Source organism: Ctenopharyngodon idella, chromosome 15 (genome assembly GCF_019924925.1).
Source record: "Ctenopharyngodon idella isolate HZGC_01 chromosome 15, HZGC01, whole genome shotgun sequence".
In the NCBI taxonomy this organism is placed as follows: domain Eukaryota; kingdom Metazoa; phylum Chordata; class Actinopteri; order Cypriniformes; family Xenocyprididae; genus Ctenopharyngodon; species Ctenopharyngodon idella.
In genome coordinates, this window is record NC_067234.1 from 33,314,532 (window position 1) to 33,330,910 (window position 16,379).

Here is a 16,379-nt window from a genome sequence, read left to right on the forward strand (position 1 = left end):
TCAGCCCATTCCCTACATTTCCCAGCCATGATCTAATCAGCATAACGGTGTCATTCAAATGCATAGGTGCTAATCCAATCAGTCTGACAGTATCGCCCATACCTTTACATTGTCATAGAGACAAAGGCACCGCTGTATCTTGAGCTTTGTCTTGCCAAATGGTTAGGAAGTGCATGAAGACAAAAGGTAAATGTTACAGACACCTGGGCTGCCTGCCTTGATCTCCTTAAATTGTCATTATCTTTACCTCAAAATATTAAATACAATATACTTCACCTTAGTATTTCATGTGAGGTTATGTCAGGATGTAGGATCAGCAGATCTTAAACAGATTCTTAAATTTGTAATCCCACACTGTGTTTACATGTATTACAGGACTGTGCTTCATAATAATAGTGCTTGAAGATGTTTTGTAGACTGAAATTAATGGTGTAGAAACAATTTTCACTCAGAAATTGCTGGTGAATTTCTCAAACACTTACAAAGAAACGGCAAGTAACATTCAATTAAATGTGAAATTTTGAACTAAAAACTGAAATAACTTTGTCTTGTAAAATGTGCTCTAATAATCTTTGTTTTATTTTTACAGTGTATTGTATTTACAGTGTACTGACTAACAGTAAAAATTCAGAAGTTTGCATTATAGATATTAAAGTAACAATTAATACACCAATGTTAAAATTATACAGTAATGAATCATTTTTGGTTTAATCATATTCAGTTGTAGCTAAAAATGTAATCGACACCCTGACACCCCACAAAGCCTGTTACTGACAAATATGACAAAGATTGGTTAGTGTGAATGATGCCTCGATCCAAAAAGCTTTAAACATTTACATTAACTAACATTAACAAAGACTAATAAAATATATTGTTCATTGTTAGTTCATGTTAATCAATGCATTAACTAATGTTAAAAAATCAAACCTTATTGTAGTGTTACAAAGACATTTCAACAACAAATGATAGAACTAAAATTATCATTTAAAAATTAAACAGAAGTATAATTGTAATATATAATAATAATAATAATAATAATAATAAATAGGAAATGTATCAACTTAACACTCTTGAAAAGAAGTTTAATTTTCAGTGCCATTATTTCATTGAATTATTACAAAAAAGACTGTCTTGCCTAAATGGAAACGAATTTTGGAGGGCCATTTCCTCGTCCTCCTCTTCCATTCTGAGGAACAGAAGATCTTCCACAGGCCCCTGAACACGTCTGTTGAGTGAATCCATTTCACAGCCAATTCCACGTGTCTGATTATTGGGAGTTCCTTCATTAGAAAATGGCACAGAATAATTAAAGGGGTCTAATGCTATTTCATGCATTCTGACTTATTTACACTGTTAAAGAGTTGCATTCTCATGCTAAACATGGCCAAAGTTTTAAAACACAAGTTGGACATATGACGGAGTATTACTGTGCCAAATACACTACTTCCGGTTTCAGATATGTTTCGGAGAGTTTTTTTTCCCAAGTATGGCCCTGTATCACGTAATAAAGGGTGGAATTCCTAGTGTGTGTGAATTCTGATAAGCGTGTGCACACACACTACCCAGAGCGAGAGCAAGAGCACAAGATTTTTCAACAATGTCACCAAAGAAGTGTGTTTTTAGTTGTAAAGGAGAGATAACCTTTTTCAACCTCCCAAAGAACCCAGGGAACAGTGGATGCGGTTTGTTTTTCCGGGGCAGCAACGGAGTTGTGTACGTATGTTTGTTTGTTCCCAGAATTTCGGTGATGAATGCTTTGTAAACAAGTCCCAGTTTCGACGCTGGATTTGCAGATTGCGGGCGGTGAGTAAAACTGCATAAAATGTCTGTGTTTTGTTGGCAGTCGGCGCAGAAGTGCATATAATCTAAACAACATGAACATTTTTGTTCCCTTTTTATTTATAATGATGTCGCAGCTTGCAGGCGATCTCTACACAAAAGCTGCGGCACGCCTCCAGGAGCTCGGCTTTTTCCAGAAAGTGTCGGTACAGTCAGAGAAGGGCACAAATACATCAAAAAGTATTTAGTTACAAATTACAAATACTTACTCATCAAATGTATTTAAATACAAAATACTGCTGTGAAAAAAATTTATTTCATTAAAATACAAGTAATTTGTAATTTAAAAATACAAAGAAAATTTACACACAATCATTTGAAGTGCGAGAGTAACAGTGGAGTTAGATACACGTAAGAGAGAGTTTCTCTCAGTTGCTATGTATAGCCAAAGCATTCAAAAAGCTCTAATAACTATTTAACAGTAGCATTAAAGTAAGAAAGTTTACAGAAATTGAATAATCATGTAAAAACACTGCACAGACTTAACTGTAACAACTTAATATAGATTGATGATCCTTATAAAGATACTAAAGTTATTCAGTCAGGAGCAGTGAGAGATTTTGTCTTTTTCTTTTGTTGCTTGATTAACATTAATGACAGACAGCAGCAGGTTTATTAGGCTGCTGTCACTTTAAGAACGAACGCACAGACCGAATATACTTACGGTTACATTAATTTAAGACACGACCGACTGTGTTTTCACCTGCAATTAATCAGAATGTTATTTTTTATTACTTGACCTATCCATCCGTGGATATAACTGCGATCCGCACATCACTAGACAGCGCACGTCATGCTTTAGCTAGCAAGTTAAGTTCTAGCCATTTGTGTTAATCTCTGTCCTATAATGACATTCAGTGAATAATATCTGATAGTATATTTTACTAGATACTTTACCTTAAAGCAGTTTGACTGAACACAAAAGCAGCTTCTTTACCTGCTTCTGACCTTGCTATGCAAAGTAAGATAGACTTCGGTCACGAGCTCCTTAACTGCTCCGTTAACACTTCTCATTTACTTTGAATGGGTGATGTCATGCGTTGCCGAACTGAATTGTGGGTCGCTTTGTGGCAGAAGTTGAAAATTTCTCAACTTTTCAAGTTCCAATGCAAGCGTCAGCCAATCAGATCGCCTTATGCAAATACCCTAGTGCAGACGCTAGCCAACTGCATTCAAGCAACACCGGAAAGTAATGTGATTGGCTGTTGTCACTATGATGGTCGCGTCAGCACCAAGATTCAGACACGCCCTCCATCAAGCATTGACAGCGATGCCCCGTGTGAATGCACCGTTACAGTTCCTCCTGAACCAAAACATGACGTTACACTTGGAGTGGTTTGTGACTTGAATTTATGCCTTTCAATGGCAACGCTATCAACGCCGAAATGAATGTGCAGCAGTCAGATGCTACAGGTCAGAGCTCTTTAAGTTGTTTATGTTCATTATTATTGTAATGTTATGTGCTTTGAGCCATGAGGTAGTTTAACGCAGTCTCTGGTGATGCTTTTTCTCTCTGCTGTGTGCGTTCATGTGTTTTGGAGGAGGCGTGGTTTGGAGACGCTCTGAAGGGACGGTGGGATTCTTATGCTTTCAAAGCTAGCTCACTATTGCTAGCCCCTCCAAAAATGACCTAACCTACCTTTAAGCCTGAAAGTTATTGTATGCAAGAATAAAATAATATATTTTAATGTATTTTAAGTATTTTAAATACAAAATACTTTCTCTCAAAGTATTTAATTACAAATTACATTTGATTTTTTCTTTGTTAAGGAAAATACAAATTACAAAATACTCAAAAGTAATTAAATACGTATTTTAAATACATTTAATTAAAATACCGCCCATCTCTGGGTACAGTGTATCTGTCTATTATAAATATGATAAAACTAAAGACTTTTCAGAGATATGAAGGATGCAATACTACTCTATAGGTCAGACGATTAGGCAAACTAATCACAGAAAACATACACGTTACAGTGTGTTATTTACCCTTTGAAAATGGTGGTTGAAATAAAATACTGCGTGAACTCAACCAATCAGCATGTTCAGTGCCCAAGTTCCACCTCAGAAAGTTCCAGAACTTTGAAAAAGTACTACCTCACGAGCAGGGACTTTCTGAGTAGGATTTTTTTTTTTACTTCATTAGACCCTAGTCCCTGCAGTCGAAACATCGAGTACCACCCCAAAGTCCCTAGTTCCTAGTTTGCAAATGCTGTTCCAGGTGTATGTGACATTTGAAACTCTTTTTACATTGAAGACACTTGTAAGGCTTCTCACCAGTGTGAATTCTCATGTGAATCTTAAGATTTCCTTTCACTGTAAAACTCTTTCCACATTGAGGGCAGGTGAAACGTTTCTCTCAAGTGTGAACTCTCATGATGTGCATCTTAAGGTTTCCTTTCGTCGTGAAGCTCTTTTCACACTGAAGACACTTGTAAGGCTTCTCTCCAGTGTGAACTCTCATGTGAATCTTAAGCTGATTTTTCGTTGTGAAGCTCTTTTCACACTGAAGACACTTGTATGGCTTTTCTCCAGTGTGAATTCTCATGTGAATCTTAAGCTGATCTTTCATCGTGAAGCTCTTTCCACACTCTTGGCAGGTAAAAGGCTTTTCTCCAGTGTGAACTCTCATGTGAACCTTAAGCTGATCTTTCATCATGAAGCTCTTTCCACACTGAGGGCAGGTGAAAGGCTTCTCTCCAGTGTGAATTGTCATGTGAGTCGTTAAAATTTCTTTATGTGAGAAACTCTTCCCACACACTTTGCAGGAGTAAGGCTTCTTTTCAGTGTGAACTCTCATGATGTGCATCTTAAGGTTTCCTTTCGTCTTGAAGCTCTTTTCACACTGAAGACACTTGAATGGCTTCTCTCCAGTGTGAACTCTAATGTGAATCTTAAGCTGATCTTTCATCGTGAAGCTCTTTCCACACTGAGGGCAGGTGAATGGCTTCTCTCCAGTGTGAATTCTCATGTGAAACTCAAAGTTTGCTCTGTTTGTGAAAGTCTTTCCACAGTCATGGCACATGTAAGGCTTCTCTCCGATGTGAATTTTCACATGATTCTTAAGATGATCCCTGTCTGTGAAACTCGTTGCACACTTATGACATGTAATACAGTTCTCTCCTGAGTGAGTCCTCATGTGATGATCAAAGCATTGTTTATATCTGAAACTCTCTCCACACTGATCACAAACAAACGGCTTCTCTCCAGTGTGAATTCTCATGTGAGTCTTAACACTTTTTTTTTGTGAGAAGCTCTTCCCACACTCTTTGCAGGAGTAAGGTTTCTCTCCAGTGTGATTCCTAATGTGGGCATCGAGGTCTCTATTCCGTTTAAAACTCTTTCCACACTGAGAGCATGTGTACGGCTTCTCTCCAGTGTGAATTCTCATGTGAGTCTTCAGATTTCCGTTTTGTGAGAAGCTCTTCCCACACTGTTGGCAGATGTAAGGCTTCTCTCCGGTGTGAAGATTCAAGTGGGCTGTAAGGGCTTTTTTCAGTGTAAATCGTTTTCCACACTGAGAGCAAATGAACGGCTTCTCTTGACTGTGGATTTTCATGTGGACTTTAAGTCTTTCTTCACGCACAAAACTCTTTCCACACTGTTGGCAGGTGAAAGGGCCCTCTTCAGTGTGAATTTTCATGTGGCCATTAAGACTCTCTTTTTGACTGAAACTCTTTCCACACTGTTGGCAGGTGAAAGGGCCCTCTCTAATGTGAATTCTCATGTGAGTCTTAAGGTTTCGTTTTAGTAAGAAACTCTCTGCACATAGATTGCAGGTGTAAGACTTCTCTCTAGTGTGGATTCTCATGTGGACTTCAAGGTTTTTTTTCCCTCTGAAACTTCTTTCACACTGTTGGCAGGTGAAAGGACTCTCTCCAGTGGGAATGCTCATCTCAACTTTAAGGTTTCCAGGTTCTGTTTTATGAGTTTGTGAGTAACTAAAAGATTTTTCCCCGGTCATGATATCATGGCCTTTCTCGACATGAATTTTCTCTTCCATTTCATTCAGTTCTTGACTCTCCTCTTTCAGCGCCATCAGGTCTAGGGTAAAAAGAAGCAAAAATAAGTTAACACCAGTTTAATGGAACAAAGACATAAACAAATGAAAGGGGTCATGAACTGTTTTGTTTTATTGTTTTATAATGTTTCTTGGGGTGCACCTGTAATGTTAGTTTGCTTTTTACATCAAAAACTGTCATAATTTAGCAATAAAACGCATTTTTCCTACCCTGACTTTAGCCCTCTGATCTGAACGCTCTGTTTTAAGGGGCGTGTCTGCTGTGAGACTTCACTGTAAACGCTCACTGCTGTGATTGGCTGACATCTTTGCTATATGAAGTAGTTACTAAGTATTACTCTCTCGGAAACTTTTAGCATTTTAACTTTTAGCACATTTTTACTATTACAGTTCTCAAGGTTAACTAATCATGAAAAGTGCTGCATTACATTCAGATCTATGGCATTATATTTAGATCGTGGCATGAAAGGTTGCAGTGATGAACATTGTAGCCAATCACAGACATGTTGTTGAGCGCATTAATGCTGTGATCTCGTCATTGCAACTCAACCTCTGCACACTAACAAATGCTTTCTTCATAACTAACAGTGTTTCTTCATAACTAACAGTGCAAAATCGATGTAACTAAGATCTGTTGAATAAAACGGGAGTTTTGGCACATGTACTCACTGATAAACTCACGCTGTTTGATTGACAGCTCCGGCGATTGTAAAGGGAGCGTTCTTTGATCGCTTTCTATATATAATTTAATCACAGTTTAAATAACAGATTATTTTCATCCTACTAAGAGAAACAACGTGAAGTTGACCGTTTAGTCACTGGTTTGATTTACTGACACAAAGACAAAGAACATCTGACTGTACATGAATCATTAATATCAGATCAGGCATTAGAATTAACACAGTTACTTACATGTTGTCACATTACTGTCGAGTCCATATCATAAAAGTCTGTTTGCAAAGCCTGCGCTGAAATGCGACTGATTTACCAAAGAATCCACAATTTTACAAATAAATAAAGCTCAACTGAGAAATTCACATTGTTGAAAAGAAATAACCATATTCCTAGCATAAGGATCCTTTGAAAGGTAATATTATTTTTGTCCTGTTGTATCGTTCTTCTCTCCTCCTCATCTCACTAACACGCCAGTGGGCGGGGCTAATGTTGCAATGATGAAGTAGGCGTTGATTTCTTCTGCGGAGGCGGGGTTTCACCTATAGGCACATTCCAGGATCAGTCGTTCGCTGGGCCTGGTGTCAAAAGCTTTTATTGGACTGACAAGGAAGATTTCAGTTCTAAAACTTACAGGATATTCCTATAGTACGATGACCTCTTATATATCAAAAGCTCAAGGAAAAGTTGATTTCTCAATTCATCATCATGACCCCTTTAAGTCATGCAAAACATTGAATTCAACATTTATGCTAAATCCTATACCCATTGTACACCCTTAATGGTTTTATGACATTATGTTTGTAATACTGTACTGGAATTAACTAGGGGTGTAACGATATGCTCAGGTCACGATACAGTACGTACCTCGATACTGAGTTTACGATACGACAAGTATCACGATATTTTGAACAAAATTTTAAAAATGAAACTGAAATTCAAATAAGATTTATTTAAAAAACTAACAAATTTCAATAACTTTCTTTGTTGTACATACAAGATCACATTTCAAGGTTTAATAAAAACCTTATGTATTCAAATTAACAACTGAATAGGTCTGTCTATCACTGGAAAAATGAAGAATTAAGAAGCCCAAGACAGAACTTCTTAAAGCAATGCATCACAAGCATCTTTTGCTTTTCCGTGAGCACAGCTGTTGCTGTGGCACTGCGGTGAAAGAAAGCCACGACTTTTCTCACGCAACCAAGCAAGCGACTGACGTGAGAAACATTTAAACCTGCTTGAGATGCAAGATTCAATGTGTGCGCGAAACACTTAATATGCGGTGACAACCCGGCTTCTCTCACTGCCACCTCCATGTTGCGTGCGTTGTCAGTAACAACAGCAGTACGACGAGGAGCCCTTTCAAGCTCCCACTCTTGTATACCCACTTTTAAAACTTCGGCTATGTTAGTTCCAGTGTGTGATTAAAAAAGCGGGCGACTCTGAAGCATGAAACACTTCATTTCCCACTCAACATGCGGCGTGACTGTAATATAGCTTTGACAAGTGGTTTTTTTTTTTTACCGTCGTCCTGTCGCGTGACTGGAAAACCAAAATGCTGCCAGACGTCGGACTTATAAGAAGACGAGGCATCTTCAATTTCAGTTTCAAGCGAATTCTGCAACTGTGATGAAAGCACACGCGACTCTGTTGCAGAGTAGGTCACGTCGGCAGCTCAACCAATAGGATTAGACTTCATATCGTTAAAGTATCGCCACCACTCTACGTTACATATCGCAAAATATTGTACTGCGATATATCGTTACACCCCAGAATTAACAGAACAATAGTTACTGTCCTCCTGAATGCATTAGCAGACAAAGGTATGTCAGGAATATATGTTCATCCATCGCACTGCTTTTGAACAAATGTGTTTATTGCACTTTTATTTGAGGTTTCCACAACAGCCAAAGAAAACCTTTTTTTTTTACATTACCTATAATACCACATTTATCTGTCCTTAATGTACGATCCTACCTTATAAATTAGGGTTATGTCCTGCACGCTTTCCTCTCAGAAACAAAATAAACAACAAAAATGAGAAAAGAGAAAGCATTTTTTATAGATCATCATCTGATCATAACAACATGGGTATGTTAGCATGAGCTCTGCAAATCGGCACTGTGGTGTGCTCACGTTTTCACCGGTGGACGTCTTACCTCGCTGGACTCAACAGAAGAAATGAACCCAGAGAAGAGTTCACGTGAAAGAAGGCGGAGTCTCAGCACACACCTCCTATTACATAATCGCCACAGACCAATGGGAGTACGAAGGTGTTTACAAGCCAACAAGCTGTTTCAAACTCCCAACTGGACACAAAGCAAACTTTGTTTTTGTTTATAATGGCATCAAAGTATACCTTAAGTTGGCATTCTATGCATTTGTTGTGTGTACTGAAGTCTGTCAATCATCATTAAAGCTCCACCCCCAGGCTGAATAACAAAAGGAATGAAACCAACCTGTTTGTTCCGCAGTATCTTCATGTTTGACTCTGAATGCTTCTTCAATCTTCATGTCTTCAATCTCCTCTTTAATAAACGCCATCTTTATAATAGTGTCATGTGGATCTCAGTCGCTTCACCAGGAGTTTTTCTGTGTGTTTGGACACTCTGTCATGATTAAGATTAGAATAATTAACAGAAAGAAAAATAAATACAAACTAAATCTCTGTGTGCATCTCAATCAACTCCCTAGTTTAGTAGTCAGCACACTGGTAAGGGACTCAGTCAGAGTGAGAGGTAATGAATTAGAGCTGCTAGATTTGGGGAGACAAAGACACCTAATTGTGATTTTCTGGTTAAAATGTGATTTTTATAAAAAAAAAAAGAAAGAAAAAAGTTTGTTCTGCTTCTTTGTAGGGCTGCACAATTTGGTCCAAATTTTTGTTCTTTTATATTAATAAGACAATAACAGTTAATTATTATGATTATTATTATTGCTAAACAAAAATACAAAACAAAATAAGAAATATTGCTATTGTAAGAACAGTTTCATTATTAAAAACTAAAATAGAATATTTCATAATATATATAACAAAAATTAGAAATAATATTTGTATATAACAGAAATGAGAAATGAGACGCACCTTTTCTGTTACTTACAAAAACTGTTCATTGTTGTTATTTATGCACTTTACTCTACATTCATTACTGTTATTAGAAACATTGCATTGTTACATTCATTAATAATTAATTAATTTCAAAGTTATCTATATAACTGTATGAACGGGTTGTAGGCCTATTTATTTAAACTTTTTAAATGAACAAAAAACAAACCTTCAGCAGAATCACAGATGCAGGAGCGCGGCGCAGCCTTATTACATCATATCGCCACACCAAAATAAAAGTCCCGTTTCCACGCTAAAAAAAAAGAGATTCACATACAGGAAAACATTCAATGATCAGATAAAGGATTGAATTTTTTTTCAAAAGCTTCTGCCTTATATCTAAATGCAAGCAAATTGATCTAAATGCAAGAAGTGATCGCAATTATAATACCAACTACAAAGAGTTTGTGATATTCTCAGTCAAACATGAAGTCAAGGTTCTTGGTCTCATAAAAAATTTAAAAGAACTAAATACTTGAACATTTAAAGTAACTATTCAAAAATAAATAAATAGAAATTTCAATGTTTTAAATGAATTGAAATGTGTAAGCTGTATCAAAATCTAACTATCATTGGTTATAATTTATTAACTAAAACTTTATCCTGATCATAATGATGATTATTACCTTATTCATAACCAGAACTTCAATGCTTTGACACCAAACTTTGTCATTATCACCTTACTCTGACCACACCACATCAGTTTGGTCACAGCACCACCTATTGGTGAAAACATTCAGCCATTTTCCCTAAAATGATTTTAATACAGGCTCCTGCATCAGCATCACACACATGCGTTGTGGTGCTCACGTGAACAGCGTTGGCCAATACCCAGCCGGCGTTCAGACATAAACACAGACGCGCTGAAACACGTACGAGTGTAACAGGGTAGAGAAGAAATTGTTGAATAAAGTTGTTATTTTTGTTTTGTTTTTGCGCACAAAAAGTATTCTCGTCGCTTCATAAAATTAAGGTTGAATCACTGTAGTCACGTTGACAATTTTAATGATGTCTTTTTACTTTTCTGGACCTTGAATGACGGTAAATTTGTTGCTTTCAATGGAGGATAAAAAACCTCGGATTTCATCAAAAATATCTTAATTTGTGCTCCAAAGATGAACAGAGGTCTTACGGGTGTGGAATGACATGAGGGTGAGTAATAATGACAGAAATTTCATTTTTGGGTGAAATAACCCTTTAAGTTCTGATAGAGCAGATGATCGAGCGGGTGAGGAGGGCCCATCAGGAAACATTCCCCTCCCTCTGTCAGCTGGACAAATACACCACAAAAGTCAGAGGTTGAGCAGCTCTTAATGGTGACGTCCTGAACCAGAGGGAGTTGTGGGAAATGAACAAAAGATATATGAAATTTATATTGACAGAAATATGAGATTTGAATTTTTTGTCTTAGGTGGAATGCAGAACAATTTTTATCTTTGTATCTTGAAGTACACGATGCATGTACTTTAAGATGTGAAGTACGATGGTGATGGGGGTAAATGCAATTTTGTCCAGATGATTTGGAGCTATATTAGACTTCATCAGAATGATCAACTGGGCAGTTTGTGGCAATGAAATGAAGCATGTAAACAAGCAGCTTGTGATTTAAGATTTGAATGAGATCTTATTTAAAGGAGTGGGAAATGCCTTCCTGTAGCTTTTTAATATTGTTTCTTAATTTACTGTTAATTGTCAACTGTCGAAAGACATGGATACCTGCTTCTACACAGTATTAGCAGATTATAAAATAAAAAAAGGAGATTTCCATACATGACGACTCACAGAAAAAGAACACAAGATGTATTTGTGGCTAAACGCTCATGTGAAAACCAGCACATCATTTCACAAGTATTGATAATGTTGTAACTGAACATTTCACACATGGAACTTCTCACCTTTTTTTTTTTCTCAGCATTTCAATTTTGAAGCCCATTTTGAGGTCAGTGGAAAGTTTGTGTTTCTTATTATCTGTTACATGTGCTGAGATGCTTCCACCACCAAGTCCTCCTCCTCCTCGGTAACTTACATTCCAAACAACAAAAAAATAGATTTACTTAACCTCATTTTGTTCCAAACTTAAAGATATTTTAAAAAAACTTCTTTTCTTTTTTCCCATTCTATGAAAGTCAATGGGGTCCAATGTGGTTTTGATCCCCATTTGACTATCATTATATAAACAAAGACAATTGACTCTTCAAAATATGTTTTTGACACAATTGCCACTGTGACGGGTCACCCTGGAGGGGGGGAGTAGAGCACAGTCTCGAGGATACAATTGAAAGTGGGGGGAAACTCACATTATGAAATAAATGTTTTGGCCAATTATTGGCACCCCTAGAATTAAATATCTCTGAAGTATATTCCTATTCATATTTAACATTTTTTTAGCACACCAGGTTGTCTAGGAGCATGAAATTGTCCAGCCATGACTTCCTGTTCCACAGGAATATAAACATGAGGAAACACAAAGGCCAAATTCCCTTAATCATTCATCACAATGAGTAAAACCAAAGAATATAGTTCTGATGTGCAGCAAAAGATTGTTGAGCTTCACAAAATAGAAAGTGGCTATAAGATGTAGCTAAAACATTGAAATTTCCACTATCAGGGCAATAATTAAGAAGTTCCAATCAACTAAAGATGTTACAAATCTGCCTGGAAGAGGACCTGTGTCTAAATCATCCTAATGCACGGTGAGGAGGAAAGTTTGAGTGGCCAAAGACTCTCCAAGGATCACAGCTGGAAAATTGCAGAGATTAGTTGAGTCTTGAGTCTCAGAAAGCCTAAAAAAATTATCAAACAGCACCTACATCACCACAAGTTGTTCGGGAGGGTTTCAAGAAAAATTTTCCTCGCTCATCCAAAAACAATCTCCAGTATATTCAGTTGTCAGACACGACTGGAACTTCAAACAGGACCGGCTTCTATGGTCAGATGAAACTAAAACAAGAGCTTTTTGGCAGCAAACCCACCAGATGGGTGTGGTGCACACATGGATAAAAAGTACCTCATGCCCACGGTATACTTAAGATTTCAAATAAACATTAGCAGCAACACACTATGTGGGGCATTAGCTTTATTCCATTTTCCCCTTAATGAAGAAACATGTATTTTACCACTATAAAGGTGTAGTTACAGCATCTAGTAGCAGATTAGACTTGATGCCAACCAGATCAGGAGTGCCCAACCGGCTCCCAAAGAGATACTGTCCTTCAGTCTTCAGTTCCAGCCCTGCTCCAACTCACCTGCCTGTTATTTCATGTAATCCCGAATGCCTTGATTAGCAGGGTTGGCCACACCTGAAAGAAAAAAAAAAAAAAAAAAAAAACAGTTCCTGACCCCCAGATAAAAACTCTAGGTCACGCCAATATTATCAATATATTTTTTTAAATAAACATTATTTGTTTTATCCATATCCTCAAAAATTATTTGTGGTGTGTCTCATTTAGGGGCACAAAATAGACTCATGGACAGATAAGTTCCTGACAGGCTGTTACATCCCCAGCTGGAGTGCCCTTGATTTCCACTAGAGGGCACTCCTCCCATCTCCTTGGCTTTACCATTATGAACTGCACTTCCCATAACTCATTGCCTGGACTCACTATTGTTTGATCTCTTCCACCTGTGTGTCATTACCCTTGTTAACTCATACCTGGTTTATTCAGTCAATCCCTGTGAAGTCTTGACTAGTGTCACACTGAAATTCTGAGCATTCTCCTGGTTTTATGTATCTTGTTTTTTTGATCTTCTGCCCATTATTCTTTGATTTCTCTGTTTTTGTCTGTGCTCCTTTGACTGTGTTTTATGTTTGGTTGGTTTGCCTGTGTTCTTGACCTATTGCCTGTTTATGGATTACAATTCTTGATTGTTCCTCTAATAAACTACTGCATTTGGATCCTCAACCTTTGCGTCTCCGAGCAGTATGTGACACAGACAGAGTGTTATTTTTAAGTTTTTATCAAAGCACCATTAGCTCTTCTCATGAGCTAGGAAGTAACCTCTTAAATTCATAGGTACTTTGACAACACAACACAAGGACTGCAATGCTAAGACCTTATCTTCTCATTTTGATATTGGGTAAATTACATTTATAATTCTTGCACTTTTTTTTTTATTACAGTTTAAAAATCATAATGATATTCTTCTTATAGTAGGCTACTACTTGTCACAATGTAATAATAAAACGGTTTACATAAAGATTATGAACTGTATAAGTCTTGTAAAAGGCTACATCTTTTTACAGTTGTTCCATCATCTCTCAGATCTCACTAACTGAAATATATTTCTATAACTTCTCACACCTAATGCAGATATTTATATTCATTATATGTCTACACACGGATCAGTACCTGTACAGTACATACCCGTACTCATCTAGACACCAGGATTTACATTTAAAAGGATTATGAAGCAGGGCTGCCAACTTTTAAGTTTAGCCTGAAGTTACAATTAACTTCTTTTATTAGTGCTTGACACAAATTTCACGATTTCACTTCATAAGCTTGATTCCAATCTCGATTCAACATCGATTCATTTGGATAAATATCAGGTACAGTACCTACATGTTATTTTTTCTCAAGGAAAAAGATCTCTCAACTAATGCTGTAAACATACATAACATAACTCAAATTAATATAATGCGGTTTTTATAATAACGTTATAATATTTTAATGATGTGAGTAAAAATATAATAAATATGTAATATAGTGCACATATTTAGCGAAATACTCGTCTATATAGTTATTTTTTCTAGCTATAAATGTCTTTCCTGAGGTAAATGTAATGTTATGTGACATATTGTTCTCCACCATCCGCGGTTGAAACACTGATTGATCGATTACATGATCAATTTCGGTAAGTTGTACTATATCTTTCAACATACCTTCTGATTTTCATTCATGTTTATTTTAGGGGTGTAAGAAAATATTGATACACGTGAATATCGCAATATTATGTTTGACGATACTGTATCGATTCTCAAAAACACTGTATAGATTTTTTTTTAACATCCAAGATTCAAGGCTTTGTGTTCGGTTTAACATTAAAGAATGTAAACTGACGCGGAGAAGACAAGGTGCGTGCATCGCAAGCATTAGCATTAGCAAACCCAGCTCACAGGATGATAATTATTACGGCTCCCGCCACAGCGTACAGCTGTGTGGACTCATTTGGGCCATAAAGAAACCACTAAGGAGATCGACAAGGGTCATGTTGCTTGCAAAATAGGACATGCTAAAATCCAAAACTTGGGAAATGCATTGAATCTGAGAGCTCACTTAACATCCCGTCGACATCCGCACTGCTACGAGAGGCGTTTTGATAGAATATGTAATATTTACTGCACGCTTTCCTCTTAATAACAAAATAAACACACAGCAAAAACAGAGGTAACAGATTCTGTCATTAATTACTCACCCTCATGTCATTCCACACACATAAGACCTTTGTTCATCTTCGAAACACAAGTTCAGATATTTTTGATAAAAAAAAATGGCTTGTGAGGCCTGCATTGAGAGCAAGTTAATTTAGACTTTCAAATGCCCAGAAAGGTATTAAAAACATATTTAAAACAGTTCATGTGACTACAGTGGTTCAACCTTAATGTTATGAAGCGACGAGAATACTTGTGCGCCAAAAAAACAAAATAACAACTTTATACAACAATATCTAGCACTTGTCACTGAACTAAACACTGCTTCATTTAGGACTGCGCACGACTTTCCATACTCGCTGGATTTTGTCCTCCGCATATAAGCTTAATAAAGCCTGAACCTCGTCGTCGGTCCATCGGTCGTATATTTTAAACTCCATTGTTGATTCAAATAACAGACAACTCTTACTGCACGCACTGCAACAGACTTCTAAAAGTGATGGTCGAAATAAAATGCTGCGAGGAGTCAACCAATCAGCATGTTCAGCGCCCAAGTCCCACCCCCGAAAGTTCCTGAACTTTGAAAAAGTACTACCTCATGAGCAGGTACTTTCTGAGGGGGAAATTTTTACCCGGATCTTCATTTAGACCCTCATCCCTGCGGTTAAAACACACAGAGTATCTCCCCAAAGTCCCTATAGTTCCTGTGGTGGAAACAGGGCTTTATATAACCTGTCTTAAGTTTGTCATATTGTTTAGGTGATGAAACAGTGGTTTACTGGCTCTGTGTTAATAGGCTGTTGCTACAAAAAGTGGCAGGGAAGGTTTTAGGTACTGTAGTCAACATTGCATGCGACATAGAGAGAACACTCTCTTTATAATTATTCAATTATTACTTTACAGTTTTTATACAATTTCTTTAGTATAGATGCATCAACAATTGCAGTAGTGTCTTGACAACCAAACTATTTAATATTAACTTTGAATCTTTCAAATAATCAAGGTCATTTAAGCAAATGAAAAAAACATTTTAATTCTGCGTTCTGCACTGGAGAAGGCAGTAATGGGTTTTATCTGAGGTGAATAACTATCCGGACGAAGTCCTGATGATTTGTTCAGCTTTTTATCATTTGTGGTATTAACGTGTGTTTTCATTTTCATTTACATTATTTTTATTTCCTCTCATTAGGTGCATGTCCTGACATGGAGACTGAAGAGTGGTGTGTGCAGGACAGGACTTAGGGGCCCCTGGGCTTGAGTTTATGTCTGGGTCCTTCCTACGCAACAAATGACCTCAACTAACATCAGCACAAAATACACAAAATATGCTTTGAGGTTCCTAGAACAGTTAATATGCTTAGCCATGC

General features: G+C 37.1%; 1 protein-coding gene across 2 annotated transcripts; it reads right to left on the reverse strand.

Moving 5' to 3' along the window:
• Positions 1 to 561: 561 nt before the first annotated feature.
• Positions 562 to 9,862, reverse strand: LOC127495481 (gastrula zinc finger protein XlCGF57.1-like). 2 transcript variants are annotated; one of them, XR_007925129.1, is made up of 4 exons: positions 9,811 to 9,862; positions 8,995 to 9,144; positions 4,117 to 5,883; positions 562 to 1,280 (listed from the first exon to the last, which is right to left on the reverse strand). XR_007925129.1 is itself a non-coding variant. In XM_051862388.1 (3 exons), the coding sequence occupies exons 2-3, from the start codon at positions 9,077 to 9,079 to the stop codon at positions 4,199 to 4,201; spliced, it is 1,770 nt and encodes a 589-aa protein (XP_051718348.1). In that variant the 5' UTR covers positions 9,080 to 9,144; positions 9,811 to 9,862; the 3' UTR covers positions 2,077 to 4,198. The 2 variants fall into 2 exon arrangements, 1 of the variants encoding a protein (XP_051718348.1); XM_051862388.1 differs by lacking the exon at positions 562 to 1,280 and having other exon boundaries at positions 2,077 to 5,883.
• Between the last annotated feature and the right edge of the window lie 6,517 nt (positions 9,863 to 16,379).

What these genes read in the sequence shown, in the direction of transcription:
- LOC127495481 (XM_051862388.1), bottom strand. Translation starts at nt 9,079, where the DNA reads ATGGCGTTTATTAAAGAGGAGATTGAAGACATGAAGATTGAAGAAGCA. An exon ending in AGATACTGCGGAACAAACAG is followed by an intron (nt 5,884 to 8,994) that starts GTTGGTTTCATT and finishes TTTTTACCCTAG; the next exon opens with ACCTGATGGCGCTGAAAGAG.